The sequence below is a fragment of the Hermetia illucens genome, chromosome 3 (assembly GCF_905115235.1).
Source record: "Hermetia illucens chromosome 3, iHerIll2.2.curated.20191125, whole genome shotgun sequence".
Lineage (NCBI taxonomy): Eukaryota > Metazoa > Arthropoda > Insecta > Diptera > Stratiomyidae > Hermetia > Hermetia illucens.
Genome location: NC_051851.1, coordinates 91,157,445 through 91,180,835, shown reverse-complemented (window position 1 = coordinate 91,180,835; position 23,391 = coordinate 91,157,445). Strand labels below are relative to the sequence as shown.

General features: G+C 39.1%; 1 protein-coding gene across 1 annotated transcript in view; it reads right to left on the bottom strand.

Moving 5' to 3' along the window:
- LOC119652058 (dynein heavy chain 10, axonemal) overlaps positions 1–23,391 on the bottom strand; it is a 300,796-nt gene that overhangs the window by 178,330 nt on the left and 99,075 nt on the right. Inside the window, 9 exon segments of the mRNA XM_038055995.1 lie at positions 16,611–16,745; positions 16,810–16,895; positions 16,953–17,085; positions 17,365–17,517; positions 17,610–17,768; positions 17,977–18,268; positions 18,333–18,415; positions 18,491–18,596; positions 18,652–18,813. Of these exon segments, the coding sequence (XP_037911923.1) occupies positions 16,611–16,745; positions 16,810–16,895; positions 16,953–17,085; positions 17,365–17,517; positions 17,610–17,768; positions 17,977–18,268; positions 18,333–18,415; positions 18,491–18,596; positions 18,652–18,813 (1,309 nt within the window).

Sequence of the window (23,391 nt, the reverse complement as noted above, 5' to 3'; positions counted from 1 at the left end):
ATGCTTATCCTTTATGAAAGAATTTCTGGAAATAACTGCGGTTAACCCTTTCACAGAATCCTTAACAATAGCATCTGCCTGCATGCTGGTATTTCGAAAAAATTTCTTAAAAGCTCAAACCTTGGCTATCATGCCAAAAAATAAATATTTGAAAGGAAAACAATTTTCATTTGCTTCACTCAAATGGCTACATTTCAAAGGCATGAATACTACAGTTGGAATTTTATCCGCACTAAATACAGGTGAAGTGAAATTAGAGAAAGGCGGACTCTTCGTCGATGGGTTTGACCCAAAAACAAACACTGTTTACGAATTTTTTGGTTGTTTTTACCATGGATGCTCAGACTGTTTCAAATTCAACTCGTCAGATATTATTAAGGGTAGTAAGTGTGACACGTTAAGTCAGAGGCACGAAAGCACCATGAAAAAAATTTCCGCTATTAGGAAGAATGGTTATAATTTGGAATACATTTGGGAATGCGATTTTAAAGACTTTTTAAAAAGGAACCCCGCGGTAGACAAACAAATAACCGAAGATCTCGCATATTTTACTTTACCTTTGACCCCCCGCGACGCCGTTTATGGGGGAAGAACAGAAGTATTTAGGACTTATGCAAAAATTAATGCTGAAAATGAAATAATTCGTTATTTAGATTTTACAAGTCTGTATCCATACATCAATAAATACGCACCATACCCCATTGGGCATCCAACAATATTCAGAAACCAAACCCCACCAGTTTCTGAAATTTTAGAAATGCATGGATTTATTTCTTGCTCTATTCTCCCTCCTGATAATCTCTTCTTACCCGTTTTACCTTACAAATATGACAATAAATTATATTTCCCACTTTGTAGAAAATGTGCAGAAAATAATAATGTCTTTAGATGTATACACGAAGAATGTGAAAGACAAATTACCGGCACATGGGTGATCCCTGAAGTAGCCTTGGCAGTTAAGCAAGGTTATAAAATACTTAAGGTTTTTGAAGTTTGGAAATATGATTACACAATATTTGACCCAAAAACGCAAAATGGTGGGTTATTCACCGAATATGTAAACACATTTTTTAAAATCAAGCAAGAAGCTAGCGGTTGGAGTAGAGAATGTAAAACAGAAGTAGATAAAGAGAATTTCTTGAAAAAATTTGAAGAGCGTGAAAGTATTAAACTGGATATAGATAATATAAAGAAAAATTCTGGAAAGCGAGCGGCGGCAAAACTGATTTTGAATTGTTTTTGGGGTAAGTTTGCTCAAAGGGAAAATAAATCATTTACAAGCGTGTTTGGTGATTTCAAAGAGTTTTGCAATTTTATTCAATCACCAGGAATAGAGATATCATCCATTTTACCTATCAATGAGGACACAATGTGGGTAAACTGGAGATATTTTGATGAAAATCTAAACATGCTCCCGCACATTAATATTCCCGTTGCAGCATACACAACTGCCTTTGCACGGATAAAACTGTATGAAGCAATGCAAAATATCGGTAACGCGCTTCTTTATTGTGACACTGACAGTTTAATATTTATTGAAAATAAAAAGACACCTTCCGTTTTTAAAATATCAGATTATTTAGGCGATTTAACAGATGAAGTGGAATCCTTTGGTCCTAATGCATTTATTTCGGAATTTGTATCCATTGGTCCTAAAACATATAGTTTTAAAGTTGAAATTTCTCCTGATGCTCAATATATCACAAAATGTAAGGGTATAACAATTAATTTTCAAACATCCAAAATTGTAAACTTTAATCATTTAAAATCTTTGGTAATGGGAGAAGCTGAGGAAGAAAATGGGGCGATTATCAAGTATGAAAATAAAATTAAGCGAAAACGAGTAGGAATTGTTATAACAGAACCGCAGAAAAAAACTCTGGCATTTACTTTTAATAAAAGAATTCTCGTGGATAATCATTTATCCTATCCATACGGCTTTAAGAGAATTAAATTACAAGAATGAAAAGAGAAGAATAATAAATATAAATAGGGATGCTTCTTTTATTTTTTAGTATTCTGATGGCAGACTCGAAAAAGATAGTGCAATACATTATGGAATCTAACAAAAAGTCGGTTATTGTTGATGTCCAGTTTGTAGTTGGTAACAATAAGCAAATGTTTGTAAAAGAACTAGTTACATTGAACACTGACTCCATTAACCCAGTTTTGTATCATTTCAAACCTCCGTTCCCGCAGGAAGAACTTAACCCAAATAGTGCATGGCAATCAGATTATAATTATAAATTCATAAATGGATTAACGTGGTCGAATGGCGTCATTGATTATAATCATTTACCAGAAATTTTATCAACCCTAGAAGGTTCAGTAATATATCTAAAAGGAGAAGAGAAAGCAAAAGTTTTGAAAAAATACCTTAAAGACGTTGAAATTATTCAGGCAGATATCCCCAAACTAGGTCTTTTAAAAAAGTATAAAACAAATTGTATACTACATGGGGAATCACCAAATGTTAGATGTGCTTTAGAAAATACTGTGAATATGTATATGTATCTGCTGAAAAATAAAATCATTGAATAAAACAGAAAATATTGCCTTTTATTTAATATGCTCTTTTATTTCTTTATAAACACAAAGTATTAAACAGTACATTAGCGCTACAAAATATTGGAATTTCATAAAAAAGTCTGGAATAATTAACATGAACGTAAGATGCTCTCAATGGTATAAAGAAATCTTCGTCTGGCAGTTTGATGGTGTTTTTCTCTCGGCATTTTGTGACGTATCCATTATAGTATTGTTTCACGCTCTCTGATGCACTGTTGTTGTGGTACATAACAATATTGAAGAATCGCATCATCTCATATAGCTTCAAAAGTTCAAGTGTCTGCAATTGGATACTGCCCTCGCCTACTGGAATTTTGTATTTTTTCGAAAGCCCAAACTGATTTTCCGGTAAAAATTCTCCTGTTTCCTCTTTAAGCTTGTTTACATGATCGAAAACTGCACACCATCCTGAATAATTTGTCGAAACTGGAAACCGTCCATGAAGATGAAAAATGATTTTGGCTTCAAAGTTTGAAGGATCAAAACCAAGCACGATTTTTCGGTTCTGACATCCATCCAAGTAATAGGTGTAATTTAACAGCACTTGTTCTCCCGGCACAGCAGATTTTCTTTCTTTCACCGTTTTGGTCGTTGTTTTTTTCTCACTTTTTAACTTCTTGGTATCAGGCTTCATCGTGAACAAATGTGGTTGCGAAACTGGATGTAAAATATGTCGTTTCGGGTTTTTATACTTAGTTTTCATCTCGATGAGTACATAGATTTCCTCCTGCTATATATACACATGATTCTTTAAATACACTTTTCTGTATAAAGTAACAACCTTAGCGTCATTCCAAGTGAAATCATATGATGAAAATTGGTTTAGAAAATTTCTAAGACTTCGTCCCTTACAACGCCAATAAAGATACATACAACAGTAATACCCACAAGTGGATGCAAACGCACTTTGTAATCGTTTCTTATTATTTATAAATACGGACGAATTAGTCATGAGAAACTTTTGAAAAAATTTATTTACTGGGTAACCTCCAAATGAATCAAAGTACTCCGCAGGTCCTTTTTTCGGAATGAAGAATGCAACCCAATGAGTTCCACTTTTGTAAGAAGGATCTGTATTAGCTGTTACACATGCCGGTCTTTTAACTCGCTTCGGTAAATAATTACATGGAAAAACGCCTTTGAAGAATCTTGATGGTATTTTGTTCGTTCTGAGTGTTCTGTTTAGTTCAATCGTGTTCATTCCTGTTCAGAAAAGTTGCTAGCTTCAATATTAATAATTTTCGAGTGCGATGTTACATAGTGCTTTATAAATTCCTTTGCACCATCATCTTGAATAAATACCGTAGTAAATTTCGCCAATGTTTTTATAACGTCTTCATCCAACCGTCTCAGTTCCAAGTTGCCGCATCTTCCCAATTGTTCCACACCTGCTAGATTGCTTGTTGTAGTAGGATATCTAAAGGTGATCTCTCTGGTGAACAACTTATTATCCGCAGTAATACCAGCGAACGACACCTTTTTAAAGAAAGCTAAATCACCTCCAGGGAGATAGTCAACATTCACTAAACAGCTCATTTCGACTTTTTAATAAATGTGGAAGATTGTCGGAATGTCGGCACTATATATAGATTTTAATAGCTTGTGAAAACATTCCGAGCCTTGTCTATCTCGATACTGCTATCATACTCTGCGTAAACAACGCAGGTGACGCTTTTCTTTAGAGCGTCTTTGAATCGCCCCTCGATCCTAATCGTGCCCTGGTTGAGTAGACTTCCACATGTTGAATTGTAAGAATTGTCCGGAGTGAGATCAAACGCCAACAAGAACGCTCCATTATCGAAGAATTTTTTTGATATTTGATGATCCTTGTCGGAATAATGTATTCCAGTACCCTTGAACAAGCTCAGATATCCTCGCGTACTAATGGGAGTTTCATTTGAAAAGTCAAACTCTAGAGGTTGGTTCGGTACTTGTACTCCATTGACTGATAAATTGAACCTTGTCAGATTATTGTGTTTAAAGTTGTATGAATTTTTCGACCGTTTTCCTGTATATGCCTCATTGTCTACCATACCAAACACTAGCAAGTTAGGTAATTGTCCAATGACCACATTATCGAGTGAAAGTGAAAATGTGTTTGCAGGTAGAGTATATGTCTTCACTTCTACACGTTTATATGGATATATTGCATTAGATCTTTGGAGAACACTTTCATGCGCAAGTAAGATGTTCGGATTGACAGTTACATGGTTCATGTACATTGTCGCCTCTATAATTTTGATTAGTGATGGCTGAACGTCGTCTTTACAATGCAAGTAAAATTCGGGTTTTTCTAGCGAAAAAATGACACGCAAATCTACCCCGTTGATTAGCAACTTATCTTGATTTAAGATATCTCCATGAACTTTTCCCATAAACTCCACCACATTGCTGTGTGCAAGCAATTTGGATCTTTTACTATATCCTTGGTTTGAATCAGATGGCTTGCCACTTTCAACTATGTCCATCTCATTCTCATCGAGATACCATCCGACAGACTCCAAGTGGGTTTCGGCGGTATTCTTGCCATAATTTAGCAAATTTTCAATATACGCTCTGTATTGGTAATTGTGGTCAGTTTGCGCTATTGGCCTACCATTTAACTGTATTGTACATTGTCTGAACAACGAATGCAGAACATTATTGACAACGCCAATTGGTGGAGCACCTCTATCGTACAATTCCTCTTTCCCATCTTTTGCTTTAATAAGTTGTACTTTTAGTCGAAGATATATGCTAGACAGATCGCGGTATGTATCGCCATGACCTAACGACACAAATTCTAAAACGGTAGAGTTATCTAATGAAGCTATGGGCTTGTATGCTACTTCCTCTGTTTTTAAAATATTACTTTGAATTGGCGAACTTGAGAAAAGATCTAGTTCAGACTTCATGCACTCTTTGTACGACATTTCTACTTATCAAAAATGTCTATCACACGTTTACGTATCTGCTTTTTGCGTGGTTTGCCTTGCTTTGAAGACGGAGATTTTTTAACAGCTTTTCTTCCTTTAGAATACCTCCTACGTTTAAACTTCGAAATCGATCTTGATTTCTTCGTCTCAAAGGGATTGGGTCTTTTTCGAGATGAATGATTATTGATAACAACATTATGTAAACCTCTGAAGAGTTTATTTATACCTTTCTGGGTTAGCTTCCGGGCAGCAGTTTTAGCCTGCCTCTTTAGAATGGTCTTAATCGGCTTACTTCCTACTTCTGATAGTATTGCCTTACCAGTTTTTACTGCTTGTTGTTTTAAGGTTGTAGCTCCTGCCGAGACCAGCGGGCTTGCGTGTCGCACTAAACCTCTAAAGAAACTCCCAACACCTCCACCATGCTGACTAATATCTGGTGATCGATATAAATTCTGAATTGAGGAATTCCCGCCGCTTTGGATTAGGTAATAACGTGTGAAATAGGAATCCATGTCTGTGACAATTCAAACTCCTTAAGTCTTCTAATCAGAGTATAGCTGGTTGACATCCAGACAGTATATTTATACTTTATCGACGTTTGAAATGCAACATGAGGTATGATGGAGCCTCGCTTGCACGGAATTCAATCAATTCGCCTTGCTGTTTAGTTACTTCCACAGAAATACTTTCAATAAAAGTTTTTTCGATTGGATGATATTCTATATGTTCAAATCTTAACAATTTCCCACACTCTTCCAGTGGTATTATACGTAGGCATCGTACGAATCTATCACCCACCATTGTCGGTCTTACAATGTCACTGGAGATAAAAGCCATTCCTCCATTACTATATTTGCTAGATACAGTAGGCGACTTTTCAGAAGTACTCTTCGATATCCCCCCAACTTTTTTATCCAAATATCGAATTTCATCTAGTATCATTGAAAGTTCTTTGCTAAAGCCTCTACCAGAATCAGAGGTTTTCTTGTCAAGCTTTCCACTAACTTCACCAATTAATTCATTAAGACTGCTAATTTTATTCATTATTGAGGTGTATTCTTCATGAATCTTTTCAGATGATGCGGTTTTTTCATCCGGGAGCCTTTCCATTATACGATGAATATCGCTTTCCATTGTTTTAACCTTCTCTAATAATATTGCACTGTCAGTAGTTGGAAGCTTGCTAAGAGATTCAGTGGATGGTGGCGGCAAAGTTGCACCTAAAACAATAATGGATTCTAAACTGTCATACATTCTTCGTTTCCTTGGGATTTGACCTATAATCACATCAATGAAGTGTTCAATAGAGGGATATGTATAGCCTTTCAAAATAACTTTCTCTACAGCAGTGTCGGATTGTTTTATGTTTAGTGTAAATTCAGTCGGAAGAGCCTCGTAAGAAGCTTCAGCTATGACTTTATCTATTAAATCAGCTTCTACACGTTTCCACATTTTCTCTTTTACTCTGGTGACCCCCCGATTACTTGGATCAGGAGGATCTATTCTGGTTAGAAAAGAGTAAAGAAACGCTGTAAAATCAATTGATCCATCTTTATTGCTTATCTCTTTGAGCTGCTTTTGCGTCCAGTTAAGTGAACCATGAAAGTCATCAAAGTCCAGTACAATTCGCAAAGCTATGGGATCAGCTTTAGTTATTTCTGGTAAAGCACGTTTTGTTCTCTTCTTACCACTTTCCTCAATTGACTCGCCGGGAAATCTTTTTGTGCTCACCTTTTGCACTGGAAATGCTACTTCTGTGATTCCTACACACCAGGTATCGTTTAGTTTACACAATCTTGGTAATATATTTCGAAAACGTGCGTGTGTGTTATCAGGGTAAAAGAGCAACGAACTATTACTTAGGAGGGAAATATAAAAGTCATCGCTTTCGATATCGACGGGCATCTTTATCACTTTATATCCTTTCCCAATCAAAATCCGGTACACTAGCGGCTCGCTCCTTTCTACCTTTCAAACGTTCACTTTGCCTTGCAGTTTTTTTCACTGGAAAAGATATTTCATATTGACCAGGATCTAGACGTGAAGGTTTTAATGTAGTCTTTTTGATAGCACCTGTTTGCTTCCTTTTATACCCTTCCTCTTCTCTCTCCTCTAACTTCTCCATAGCTTTGACAACTTCACCGGGACTCATGTCTATAGGAACTGTGTATTGAGTTATACCATCATCAGCTGTTATTATCCTATAATCATCCGTGCCTGATCTACTTGTACTAGTTTTCTGTATTTTCGGTTGCTGAAGATTTTTGGCAATACTACTTGCTGATAAACGTCGTTTAGCTGCAGGTGAAAGGGATTTTCTGGGTGGCGTTATTTCTTCAGCCTCTGCCTCAAAGTATTTCTCTCCCGTCAAGAACGGTTCCCTTTCTGGTGATGTCTGAGTTGATAAATCTTCTTTAAAAATCAATCTTGTCTGCGTCTGATTGTCTCGAAGACTTTCCTTTTTGCTCAAACCTTTACTAGCTGCTGGAAAATCGCCTTTTAGCTCTGGAACATGTCTACCTCGCCGTTTGGTGTTTAAAAATTTTATTAGCTCATTTCTATAGCTATACCACTTATTCATATCAGGAAGGTTTTTATTCTTCAGTATTTTACTCATCGCCTTATCAAACAAAGTCTGATTGTTCGATTCTTCAATAACGTCTTTGAGGTTTTCGTATACCTCGGGTGATAATAGAAGCATTTTGTTAAGAACATTGTTTCTCTGCATATTTGCTTTTAAATAACTGCTCCTATAGGACTTGAAAGTAGACTATCTAATAATATGGGAACAAAACCCCCCCGCTGTATAAGCACTTTCCGTTGTTTTCGAACAGAGCGTTTTGCTTCAGCCAACTTTCGCATATTCTTTTTATACTTGCAGAGTTGGTTAAATACTTTTCTGCTTGGAAGGTGGTTACCATTGAGGGTGTTTAGTGTTATTTCACATAACGCTTTTATCACTTCTGGATCAGCCGTCTTGATTATTGCATTTCTTAAACAGGATTTAGCATTCTTGAGAACGCACAGTATATGCTTGTTGTCCTTTAATCGTCTCACTTTCGACACCATGATTATTCCTTATACCGTCTGGTGAACAATAGCATGTAAGGAAACTTTTTTTAAAAATATCGGTCCGAAATCTAAGGATTTCGTTTATACCTTGGGTTAAATCCACCAGTAAATAACTATACGGCCTCTGTGTGATATCTTTATATATTTTCACTAGCTCTCTACTATTCTCTGGATAAATCTGTTTAGCAAGATGGAGAAACTGACTTTTGTCCCGCGGGTTTTTGAAAACTACTAGGTATTTGCAATTAAGCGATATGTCGCGACAGAATTTGCCTTGGTGAAACACATTTTGTGTGACTAAAACTACTGAAAAGTTACGATGATGGGATCCTTTTGTGAAAAGCTCACACACCTGCCTTGAAAAAGCATTCAACATCATGTCGTCTAATACAATTAGTGTCGGCTCATTTTGGATGTTGGTAAATTCATCTGGAATAGTATCCAAGTATTCAATGTTTGCAAATGATAAGTTTGAAGGTAGGGCATGTTTCTCCGCATTACACCAAAGAATTTTCTTAATTTGAGGCTGTATTAGAGATGTGTTGTTTAGAAGATTTTCTATAAATGTTGTCTTCCCGCATCCTGAAGGACCGGCAAGCATCATTGTAAATGGATGAATAAACTTTAACATAGTTCTTATCTCGTGTACAAAGCCACTGGTACGTACAACCAATATAAAAATAAAATCCGAGCCGATATTTATACGCATTTATTATGAAAATGAGTAGGAGACAGGTTATCAACGAGTTACATAAACCGGCTCGCAGAAATTTTAGACGTCGAGGTGTCGTTATCAAAGGTATAGATGACTTATGGCAGGCAGATTTGGTTGATATGAGTGCATTTTTGAGTGACAACCAAGGATTCAAATTTCTCCTTACAGTCATCGACACATTTTCGAAATTTGCCTGGGCAGCGCCAATCAAAAATAAAAGCGGGGGCGAAGTGGCAAGAGCTATGGAGACAATTCTAAACCAAAAACGTGTACCAAGAAATTTGCAGACAGATGATGGCAAAGAATTTTTTAATAAAACGTTTAAACAATTGATGAAGAAATTCGAGATCAATCACTACTCTACCTACAGTTCCTTGAAAGCGTCAATTGTAGAAAGATTTAACCGTACGTTAAAACATTTTATGTGGAAAGAATTTAGTATGAACGGGAACTACCATTGGATCAGTTTGCTCGGCAGATTAATAAAGAAATACAATATGACCAAACATCGTACCATTAAAATGAAGCCGGTAGATGTTGGCCCATCAAGCGAAATCAAGTTATTATCAACCGTGTATAGAAAGGTTAACGTAACCTCGAAACCGAAATTAAAAAAAGGCGATTATGTAAGAATTAGCAAGCACAAACATGTCTTTGAAAAGGGCTACACTCCAAATTGATGAAGAATAGAAGATAAAAAATACAGAACCGCGTACTTATACTCTTAAAGATTACCAAGGAAATTTAATAAAAGGAGGGTTCTATGAACTGGAATTACTACAAACAAAGCAACCAGATGTATATCTCGTGGAAAAGATCTTAAAAAGGAGGGGGGATCGTGTTCTTGTCAAGTGGCTTGGTTTCACATCCGACCACAACTCCTGGATTAATATAAAAGACGTCATTTAAAGTGGAAATTCACAGTCAAAATGTTAAACTTAAAACGTGAATACGATCGTCTGAAAACTTTCAGCAATTTGAACATTGAGGATAGAAAGGCGCAAAAATTTGCAAAAAGTGGATTTTTTTACACAAATTTAAAAGACTATGTTAAGTGCTATTTCTGTGCGTTAGAAGTCAACGCATTCAACACTCCCTCAGACATTGAAGCTGAACATCTGCGTCTTTCACCAACATGTGTTTATGTTAACGGAGAAGATGTGTGCGGACCATTTAATCGACCCAGTGTTAAATCATCGTCTTCGAAGAGTCACAACCATATTTTCAACCTAATGAAGCCTATAGCGGCAGTAGTTATAGCCCTAGGTTTTGCCTATTATATACACCAAAATTGTAATGGCTTCATCAAACACTGCGAATTGCACACATTTTAGATGCACAGTAGAAAATATATATAAATAAGTGTACACATATTGTTAATTTAAAGAATATTGAATGATGTATGTGTAAATAAGTTTAATAAAATAAATATTTGAACTTTAACGAACTTTTTCATTTAAACTTAATCCCAACTCCCAAGTCAGCAATGATAACCGCAAAATCTGCATCGGCCAGCCAACCGCCTCAAGCCCGCGGCGAAGCCTACCACCTAAAGCCCACACCTTAGCCGCCCGCCGTGAACCCCACAGACCCCACTTCAACCAAGACACTCACCGCAAAGACCGATACCCAGGCAAATACATCAAAACAGCTTAATAAATCAAAAAGCACACCAAAAAGATCGATACCCCCTACAAAGCCACACAAACAACTTGACACTCCCCAGAAAGCACTCCAAACCAGCTTAATAACCCACAAAAAGCACACCGATACCCCATAAAGGTACACAAACAACTTGACACTCCCCAGAAAGCACTCGGAAAACATCGCTATCTCAGAAACACACCAAACCAGCTTAATAACCCACAAAAAGCACACCAAAAAGATCGATACCCCATAAAGGCACACAAACCACTTGACACTCCCCAAAAACACTTGAAAAAGATCGCTATCTCAGAAACACAGCAAAACATATCCGAGACACACAGCAAAACAAGAGAAACAGCAATAGAGCTTAATATCCCCAAGACAAAGCACAGGCCCCCACACACACAGCAACACCCCGTTCCCAAGGCACACACCCAGAGCCCCCACTAAAAGCTCACAGCCCAAAGCCCACAGCACAGGCTCACACCCAGAGCCCCACTAAAAGCTCACAGCCCAAAGCCCACAGCACAGGCTCACACCCAGAGCCCCCACTAAAAGCTCACAGCCCAAAGCCCACAGCACAGGCTCACACCCAGAGCCCCCACTAAAAGCTCACAGCCCAAAGCCCACAGCACAGACTCACACCCCTTACCCAAGGCGCACACCACTTACCCAAGGCGCGCGCCCAAAAAGCTCATAGTGCGAAAGAGACGGAGTGAGCGAGATAGCATGCTAGAGCTTTAAAGCTTTCATGCTATCTCCCTCTAACACACAGAGCTTATGCTGAGGGTACATCCCTTACTACTGATACGCAACTCCAATCTTTTTTTTATATATTATATTTTTCAGTGCATCTGCCCATACTGGGGCTGCATACAGTAGGATCGAACTGACCACCCTTGAAATAAGGAGCCGACGGCTCGGCCTTGGGCCCCGATGTTATATGCCTTGGTTGCTGCACCCTCCACATGCAATCTGAAATTCAACCTCTGGTCAATCATTACACCTAAGTACTTAAGTGCAGGCTTGGAATAAATTGTTTGCGTTCCAACTTTGATCTTCATGGAAGTGCACTTTCTCCGCTTGGTAATAAGTACTACTTCCGTCTTATGCTCTGCGAGCTGTAGACCAGCATTCTCTAACCAGGATTTAATCTCATAGACTGCTTCATTTGCATAGAGCTCGGCTTCCTCGAGAAGGCGTGCAACAACCGTCACACCAATATCATCCGCGAAACCAATGGAGGCCACACCAGTAGGGAGAGACCTTCCTACTGGTGTGGGTTAGTACCCCGTTATACATAATAATCCACAAGAGTGGTCCTAGGACAGACCTTTGTGGAACTCCGCATGTCGTTTGGGAGGATTTCATTCCTTCATCTGATTCGCAGCACAGAGTCCCATCGATTAGGAAGTCGGCAACAATACGCACCAGGTACTTCGCCATGCCTAAGTTAATTAGGGACTCAAGTATCTTGCTCCATCTAGCGGAATTGAAAGCATTCTTCACATCAAGTGTAATCACTGCACAACATTTGCCCTCGTCAAGTGCGGTCTTAGCTGTGTTAGCTACTAGGGCAAGTGCATCCGTTGTAGATCTCCCCTTTCGAAAACCGAACTGAATTTCGGAGAGACCGCCATCCTTTTCGGCAATTCGAATTAATCTGTTATAGATTACTCTTTCGAATAGTTTGCCAGTATTATTTAGGAGGCATATCGGCCTGTAGGACGAAGCTTCACCCAAAAGTTTGTTTGGTTTGGGGACTAGAATTAATTTCTGTTTCTTCCATTGTGTAGGAAATACTCCTTCTTTAAGGCATGTGGTGAACGCCTCGGCAAACGTATTTGGAGCTATTTTTACTGCTGCCTTCAGAGCTTTATTGGGGATGCTAACCAAGCCAGGTGCTTTATTTCCAACAATTTTATCCGCAGCTTCGAGGACCTCCTTTTCGCTTACCATGGGGACTTCGGTGGTGTCTATCTCGACAGTGGGAAGGTTAGCGGTACTCACATTCTGTGGGAAAAGATCCGTTACTATTTCATCAAGCAGAGTAGGGGAAGAGATCGGTGGGGAGCGTTTGCCTTTAACTTTCGATATTACGGTTTTATAGGCGCTACCCCAGGGGTTCGTGTCAGCTTCATTACACAGTCGCTTAAAGTGTTCGCTTTTACTTTTCATGATGGCCACATGTAGTTTCTTCCGAGCGTTTTTATATTCTTCATGTAATTGCTCGTATCCAGATCGGTTTCTATTTCGCTGACTGCGCCTTCTGGACTTAAGGCAGGCCTTGCGGCATTCTCCGATTTCAGAATTCCACCAAAAGTTCGGAACTCGCTTCTGTGATACAACATACCTTGGCATGGATGCGTCACATGCTCGTCGCAACTTCTCGCCAATCTGCAAAGCTTTATTTTCTGCGCTTCCTTTTGCTGCAGAACCTCTCCGAAAATCTCCTCGTCAAACCTATTAGCTGCCCACCTTTCAGCTCTCGTCCGAGACCATTTCATTCGTTTACCATGTCTGATTTCAAAAATGATGGGCTGGTGGTCGCTATGTGTATATTCGTCACTGACATACCACTGCAGATCCTTAGCTAAAACATCGCTAACAAAAGTGACATCTATCACGGACCCCATTTCTCTCTTACGGAAAGTGTTCACGCATCCAGTGTTAGCCACTACAAGATTCAGACGAGAAAGAGCTTCGAGTAATATACGTCCTCTTGCGTTCGTTTCTCGGCTGCCCCATTCTTCAGCCCATGCGTTGAAATCTCCAGCCGCTATCTTAGGACTATGGTTGTGTGCGTCTGTTGCTAGCCTATCCACCAAAGAATGGAACTCCTCTGTCGTAAGGCTTGGAGCCGCATAATAGCTGTAAATAGATATTCCGCCTATTTTTGCTCTAGTGAAGCCATTCTCGAGGATCTTGGTGGTTCCTTCTATGGCCCGATTTCCGCATGTCCATATGGCTGCCTTTCCGCTCTTATTCGTGACCCATACTCCACTGTCTAGGTTTTTGTACTGCTCGCAGATAATAGCAACGTCAATTTTGTTTCGTCTGAGAGAGCAGGTCCTGAGCCGCTTGGCAATGGTTCAGGTTTAGCTGTAGGAACCTCATTTGCGCGTAGTGTTGATCGCCTTCCTATACACCGGACATGTGCTGCTGCATGTGACATGGGCGCTGTCAATGTCGTTTGTTTGCCTGCAGTACAGACAATTGGGTTTTTCTTCGCAGGCTTTTGCAATGTGGCCTTTATTTCCGCATTTACGACACAGGTCGGACCTATCGTGAACGCTAGTGCATTTCTTCGCCACGTGCCCAAATTCTAAACACCTGAAGCATCTTTTCAGAGTTATCTGCTCACGTAATCGGCAGAGGACCCAGCCAATCCGAACTTTACTCGCTGTGATAGCCCTTTTGGCTGCTCCTGGACCGACTGTATTCCCAACTGAGATCGTAGCGCTTAACAAATTTCTTCCTTCGTTGTAATCTCGTCCAAGTCTTTACACTCAATAACCACATGATTTTGACCGAGCTTCACTTCTGCTGCCTCACCCAGTGACGACTCGATTTTTTTCTGCAAGTCTTCTGACTTGTTTTCGCCTGGTTTGAATTCCAGCAGTAGGTCGCGCTTCTGTGTTCGCCTTATGCGGTTCACACTTTCCCCTAGCTCCATTAACGAGGTGTCTGTTTTGACCTTGCGCAGAATATCAGCGTGCTCACTTGTTTTTGTTATTATTAACGCATCGGGCCTGCTTCTCTTCTGCAGCTTTTTTTTCTTTTCCACCTTAGTCCAAGTGGAACCTTGATTGGAATTACCGTCTTTCGCCGTAGGGTCTGGCAGTCTTTCGCGAATTTGCCGTGGAGACGTTTTCTCCATTTTGCGTTTTTGGCTACGTCGAGGAGATTCCGGTTCCCCATTAGACTCTCTCAGTCTTTTACGGAGCTCCGGAGTTTCCTTAATAGTCTGTCTGTCTGCCTGTCTGCCTGTCTGCCTGTCTGTCTGTCTGTCTGTCTATCCATGCAAAAGGGGAGTGTAAATTTTTTTTCATCAAAAATAGTCATGTGGGGTATCAAATGAAAGGTCTCGGTTAGTACTTTTCGAAGCCGGTCTTAGTTTGGACATTTGTTGGAAAGGTGGGGAGTCCGGGGGGTTGAAAATTATCATTCCTTTAAAGGGGCCATTCTCAGAAACTACCAAACCGAAAAGTCTGAAAAAAAATCAGGAGACTGCCACTAGATGGTGGCTGGCCTCCGAAATACCTTCCATGCCGATATCTGTTTAAATAAAGTTAATCATAGTATATTACTACAATTTTTTGTAATTAGTTAGAAACCCCCGTAAGTTCATCCATTAAATTTTGCAGTGATATAGGCTATGATATAGAGCATGATCTTACCAAGTTTAGTGGAAATCGCACAATTACTAACAAAGTTATAATACCTCAAATCTGTTGCTTCTTTGAAAATTGAAGACTATGAATGTCAATATCACCCGAAAGTGGATACTCTCACATAATATATGGATATATCACGTGCTACGTACTAAGAAATACACAAAACCTTTCGTACCTGAAGCGTCCAGCTTCCGGTTTCCCGACTTGTTTTGAGTTGTTTCCATGTCTTCAGCGGATAATCTAGGTATATTAAGCAGAATAGTCGGCAGCAAAACAAACAAAAACATACTAACATGCAAGATTTTATTTTGCACAAAATCAAAGGAAGATCGCGGCTTTCGCTCCGCTAACATTATTTACTAATGGTTTCCAAAATGCCTCATATGGAAGCAATCAACTACAAGAACTTCTTAATTAGCTTTTCTATGAGAGTATTGCTAACTGGACCAGGGCTTTCGTAGCTAACATTAACTATGATATTAATTTCTGTGAAGTGGTAAATACTGCGAAATACACTATTTGCAATCAACAAACGACGCCACTGTGTATCTTTCGACAATAACCAGAAACGTGGATCTGTACCTGAATACGATAAATCAAAGAGATGAGCTAGAAGCTGTCCCCAAATGAATGCATTATATTGAAGCTCTTTGCAAACAAGTCTATCGGGCAGGATTGAGGTTGACAATATTCGAATTCAGCAATAATAGAACCAGTCGCTTCAGAATTGCGGCCATGATTAAGTTGCCGAATTCCCTCCCTCTTCCACTAGATAACCCAGGTTTCCATACGTGTACAAATTCAGAGGGATTGTAGCTGTTAAGCTACTACGGCTCGATATGTGATATTATCGGTGACATGGTCGCTTAAGCCAAATTTTCCAATTTGATTCGGATTCACGTCCGGGAAGCAAGTTTGGATTCTACCAAAATGAAATTTCTAAAAAGAGAGTCGCCAATGGCATAGAAATGATAACCGAATAATTCCATGAATGTATGTATGTATGTAGTTATTTAGCGTGCCTTTGAGGTATGTGAGGTATTTTTGAATACTTCATAGAACCGAACACTCCCTTTCGCGTTTCTGCAATTATCAACGATGTTTGAATTTCAAACAAAGAATTTGTATTTCTGGTCTCTTTGCTTTGAGTTGGAAATCGTCGTTATCCACGCTTGCATTTCGCGTAGTTTTCAATGTCGGTAAAATATTGCTGTCATGAAAGATATATAACTCCAACTACTGTTGACTTCCCAATTATAAAACAGCCTTCGGCGAATAACACACTCATTGACTAACCTGTTTCGGCAGTTTTCGAAACTCCTTCAAGTAGTTCTCAATGCCTTCGGTCAATACGTTAGGATTCAAATCAGCCCATAATGCTTTCGACCAATTTTCCCTAGCCACCTTCTGGTGCCGGTACAGCTTGTAAATCTATAATAAAGGATCGAAGATGTTATCCCTCTCGTATTGAAGAGCAAATTAGCTTTAAAATTACTTGTTGCATTCCTTCGAAATCCATTCTACATCGTTGAAAATCAGAATAATCCGCTAATGGCATATCAAACAACTTCTCCGCATTCGCTGTTAAAGTTAAAAATGAAAGTAACAAAAGCTATGAGAAAATCCTGCGAAGCTTACCCAGCTCAGTCCTGCGTTGCTCGTATGATTCAAATTCAGCGAAGTATGGATCCATCAACTTAGCGCCTTTATCTAAATCAGTTCCGACTGCTCCAGGACCTTCCTCCTCGAATCTCCTTACGAATTCAGCGAGCTAATATTGTAATGCACTGCGTTTTATTATTCATGTCCTGATGGAGTTCATTACGGATGGAGTCATCGGAAAGAAACACTCCCAGCGGAGCAGCGTCAATTTCTGCTGAATATTTACTTCACCGAGAAAATTTTATTTCATTAACTGCAAAAGAGCTATCACGCATAATTTCCTTCACGGATCGCGTGATGTATATTGACACTGCTTTTTGGGCACTTTACATTTCAACGTAAATGGTCCTCGCCGACGTCACCACAGAGCTGAAATCACATTACTCACCTCGAGAGAGAAGGCCTCAATTTCCGTGGATGTGTAAGAAGCAAATTTCATTTTAATCGGCTGCAATTTTTCACCTCTAAACAGCGCTGACCTATACAGGCGCTCCCACCGTTTTTCCAAGTGGAACGCCATTATCATGTCGGAATAATTAAACTGAATTGGGTAAAAGAGGGCAAGAAATCCAATTACGGGAAATTAATATTACATGGTGGACTAATTCTTTTGCAAAATGTTGGTACACATACCCGAATTTCGTGTTCGCTCAAAACAGTGTACGTTTCCTGCATTTCATGAATCTTCAGCTCGACAGTGGTAAGGCGGGATTGTACGGTGGCTATGGTCTGCATTACGGTCTTAAAGTCCTCTAGTCCTTTTATATTTCGGTCCAAATCCAAACGAAGTTTCTGGACGCCGAGGAAAAGAGCTCAATTAGCGAATGGATTCAAAGAGGAAGTGGTCGAACCACAATAAAATGGAAATAAGGCGGAAAATTCATCGGAGCGCATCAGATCATTATACTAACTTGCGTCACCCCGGAATTTCCCTCGACTATCAGATGGAAGTTTTTGTCACTCGGTTTATAATTACTTAAATAAGAAGAAGCCTCGATACCTTCATTTCATCCCTTTGTTCAATCATATTTTTCCGCGTCCTATCTGCGAGAATTTCTCCAAGGGTATTTTTCCACTCCAATGAGTGGCTGCAAATGCTGTCCAATAGTGGCTGCAAATTTATCCGAATAGCTCCTACGTCGTGATAGGTCTTCAGCTTCCGCAGGTCAGCAATAATATTCGCGTAGAATATAAACTTTTCATCAATTTTCACCAGCGGATACCCACGGCTTACAAACTTCTCACAGATGGCATTTTTGTCGAAAATCCAGAGACTTTTGAAGCGTTTGAATCTGGAAAACGACCCGCGGTAATCCCGTAGATACTCAACACCATTAAGGAATCGTATGAACTTACTTCTGGAGGTACATCTTACAGTCATTTATCAACTTCATCGCAATATCTTGAACTTTCTGAACTAAATCTGAGATTTGTGTTATCTGAAAAGGATTTTATTGAACATCACCTCATCTCGTAGCGGATTGTGAATTCATCTGCTCAGTTTTCCAACTTACTTGCATGACATCCTCATAGAAGGAAAATGTGTACTGATCGTTGGCCGGGCCTTGTGGAGGACATGGAAGACAGGTGCCGTCCATCCATCGGGTGAAAGCTTTTATCCTTAAGTACAAGTAGTTGGTTGACTGGTTTTGGAAATATGATGCCAATATCGTACCTTTCCAGGAAATCCTTAACTGAATGCACAACGATGTTATATATTTCCGACTGCGTGGGCTTTAATACGATTTCCGGAGTAGAAAGGACAGCGTCTATCTCAAAAAGTGGCTTTGTCCCTAATAGCGCTGTCACGTAGAAGTCCAAGTTGTGGAACACGAATCTGTGAAAATTGTGAGACGTACTAATTAGCATTCCCACCGAAATTTCGAGAACATTTTCAGATACTTTAAACCAGCAAATTAGCGCCTTTTCAGGAATCCCCGTTATTTTCAAAATCTCAATTATCATAAAATATTCGAAGTTTTTCTTAAAGATTATTTTCTATTTTCGAATTCAATACATGTTTTCCTTTAAAAAGGTTTATTCAATAGGAAATGCTCCATTAAGTGGATATTTCAAATATTTGGAGACCGTGACGCAATTGAAGCCATTGCCCATGCCCTCAAATTATTATTGATGAACTATGAGGAGGCACATCCCTTTTAGCGGATGAGTCAATATTTTACGGATACTTCGAATGTATGCACTCGGAATTGTGCGTACATACGATAATGGAGTAGTGTCTTAATCGCGAAGAAAATAGGAAATAAAGAGGAGAAGCACTTTCCGAAACACAATGAACTGGTTTGTTGGAAATCGGAATCCCCACGGAAGAGTTGTGCAAAAGTTAGTTGCGAATAACGACTGACAAATGAAATTAATTCATGCGAAAGTTAGTTGCAACTAATAATGAAACAAGTCGGAATACCGGAAGCTCGCGCTTCGGGTATAAAGGTTTTGTGTTCATCTCATGTAAGAAACTTCAACGCACATTTTTCTGTCCGTATATAGCCACAAATCAAACATAATCCTTTATATTTTTCCAAACTACGAGACATACGTACATATTACAGCCATAGATATCACGCTCACCTTAAACAAACAAACTGCCTATTTCCGAATACTGTACACATATATGCACGTATATAAATTGATCGTATCCATATTTCCGATTTACTTCTTATATCTATCTGAATTAGGCACTACCCGCAAAGTTCATTAGCACGCATATACTATATACCTACATACACACATGTCTGGTTGGAGTAATTGATATTCACATCTAAATGACTAAAAAACTAAAACAAAATAATTCTTTCCGACCCCATTCACAAGAACTCATTTCGTTGTCGTATTGACGAATTGATATGTGATGATGACGTCATGCAGGTTGTAGAGTGCACGAAATTCACAAAAAATTGTAAACTTTCACCCCCTATAACTTTGTTAATGATAGTTGGATTTTCTTCAAACTTGACAGAATTGTGCACCATGTTCTTCGTTACACGCATGTACTTCTGGGATGAGCATAAGGGGGGGGGGGTGCCGGGTAAATTTCTAAAATGTGGAAATATACTATTATTAACTTTATTTGTGCAGATATCGGAACCGGATATATTTTGTGGCCTAGATTTCGTAGAGATGCACCACTGTGATTTTTTTCAGATTTTTCGGTTGAATAGGTTCTGTGAACGAGACCTGTTACACTTTTTAGGGGTCATATTTTGAACCCTCACTCCCCTATGTTTCATCTAATATCAAATATTGAACCAGATTCGAAAAGTACTAATTGAGGCCTTTCATTTGATACCCTACATGGCTACATTCTGTGAAAAAAAATTTGCACCATCCATTCACATGTACGGGGAGCCCCCCTTAAACTTAACACAAGATGGCACCACTTACTGCGTGTAAAGGGAACACCAGATTACATACTCTCACCAATTTTCGTGACAATTGGTCTAGCCGTTTCCGAATAAATCGGGTGTGACAGACAGACAGACAGACAGACAGACACCGTCTCGATTCTAATAAGGTTTTGTTTCACACAAAACCTTATAAATCAATTGTTATTCGAAAATGTGCAGCGAACTGTTAAGGTTTTTGTGTGACTCTTGCCTGTCCGTCTGTCTGTCAGTCGGTCACGCCCGATTTATTCTAAAAAAGCTGAACCGATTGTCACGAAATTTCTCACCAAATACGTGGGATGTGTGCCCCTTTATAGACGCCATTTTGTGTTAAGTTTGAAGGGAGCTCCCCATACATGCGAAAGGGGAGTGTACATTTTTTTTGCAGAATATGGTCATGCGGGGTCTTATTGCTGATATTGGGTAATACATAGGGGAGATAGGGTTCAAAATTTGTTCCTCAAAAAGTAATACAGGTCTCGTTTTCCGAACCTACCCGACCGAAAAATCTGAAAAAATCACAGTGATGCATCTATACGAAATCTAGGCCTCAAAATACATCCCGTTTCGATATCTGCATAAATAAAGTTAATAATAGTATATTGCCATGTTTTTAAATTCATCCCAGAAATATAAAATTTGGCAGCAGCATAGGCGATAATATAAGACATAATTCTGAAGTTTGAAGGCAATCTAATTATTATTAAGAAAGAAAGTCAAAGTTCCGCATTTCAGGTAAATTTATCGCACCCTAAGACGTGTATGGCGTCATCATCATATAAAGTAACCCTATATGAACGGCGGGGTCCCTGGAGATGTTTTAGTTTCCCTTTTCTGACTTTTTTAAGTTACTTGCATATCAGTGTCAATTACTCGAGAGAGGCATATGCGGATAGTAACCAATATAATAGCCATGTATGTACCTGGTTAGCAGCGGTTTTTAATTTACGTAAGTGCTTTTGTGCACGGAGTAAAGTGGAAATGCGTGAAGATGCGTTAAATCACTTTATCAATGTGGTAATAAACAATGATTGTTTATTTAGAATGAACACAGTATTTATGTCGTTGAAATGTGTGTACATATGTGTATCTTATAGTATAGAAAAATATTGAGGAATATGTTGTATTCTTAGCTAAGTACGAATGATAAATCGTGTATAGAGAGTTGCTCACGTAAGATGAACACAAAACCTTTTACCTGAAGTGCCGAGCTTCCGGTATTCGGACTTGTTTAATTTTCATTCGTTATTCGAACAATTTCAACTGATTGATCTTTAGTTGAATGGAAATTAATTAATTGATCAACCAATTAACTAACGAATTATTCAGCGGTTTTGATTGATAATTAACAGTTAAATATTACTGGAAAATAAGCTGATTATATTTGACAGGTTGTGTGATATTCTTATGAGTTTTGTAAAAATTAGCACAGGCGTTTTGAGACTGGGAGATGTTCTGATATTTGAGTGACGTTTTCGTGAGGATGTAGGCACAGTGTTGCCGGCGCTACTCTACAAACATTTTGTGAATAGGGTTGCCGCGTTGGCTTCTTTTAGATTTTTTATGTTCGGGCCGCGGGTCCTTTTCGATATGAGAGGTTAGAGTTACCGTTTTCGTATTTATAACGGAGTAAAATTCAGAAAAATAATGTTGTCACACGTGCATATTTTCAGTTTTACTGTTGTTTTGAAACATTTTTTTGCAGTTGGATGTTAACAAGTTATTTGAGTTGTCCCGTGGTGTTTGCAAATTTTTATCCATTTTCACATAATAACACAAAAGGTGAGAAATTTACACATTCGACAATCCACTATTTTTCAATTTTACATCGCCCAAAATCTTTAAGCGGCAACCTTTTTTCAAAATGTATGGCCTAAAAATTTAAGACCCTGATCTCTTCTGTCGAAAACAACCCGCGTTCCGCAAGCACAAAAAAAACATTTTAAATCTGAAAACGGCAACCATATTTACGAAACAACGGCGACAAAATTGTTCCAAAGATTTCTTTGAAGCAACCCACAGAAGAAAAATGATCCCCCTTCTCCATCAGTTAACATAAAACAACTTCGTAGACCACGTAACGCCCGTCATATTTCGAAATAACAAATTCAGTTGTTTTCCACCAAAAGTTACCAACAGACAGACAAACAATAAAAATGCTTTGTTTTATGCAAAACCTTCATAATCAACTCGTACAATTTTCGCAGGCCCGATCCTTAGAAAATTAGTTAGAAGGTTAATTGCCCATTGCAATTAACAACCAATAATTGATTAATCGTAATATGTGAGCATCTAATTTTTGCGATTTTTAATTGTTAGTTCATCATCATCAACGGCGCAACAACCGGCATCCGGTCTAGGCCTGCCTTAATAAGGAACTCCAGACATCCCGGTTTTGCGCCGAGGTCCACCAATTCGATATCCCTAAAAGCCGTCTGGCGTCCTGGCCCACGCCATCGCTCCATCTTAGGCAGGGTCTGCCTCGTCTTCTTTTCGTACCATAGATATTGCCCTTATAGACTTTCCGGGTGGGATCATCTTCATCCATACGGATTAAGTGACCCGCCCACCGTAACCTATTGAGCCGGATTTTATCCACAACCGGACGGTCATGGTATCGCTCATAGATTTCGTCATTGTGTAGGCTACGGAATCGTCCATCCTCATGTAGGGGGCCAAAAATTCTTCGGAGGATTCTTCTCTCGAACGCGGCCAAGAGTTCGCAATTTTTCTTGCTAAGAACCCAAGTTTCCGAGGAATACATGAGGACTGGCAAGATCATAGTCTTGTACAGTAAGAGCTTTGACCCTATGGTGAGACGTTTCGAGCGGAACAGTCTTTGTAAGCTGAAGTAGGCTCTGTTGGCTGACAACAACCGTGCGCGGATTTCATCATCGTAGTTGTTATCGGTTGTGATTTTCGACCCTAGATAGGAGAAATTGTCAACGGTCTCAAAGTTGTATTCTCCTATCCTTATTCTTGTTCGTGCTTGTGTTTGACCAGTGCGGTTT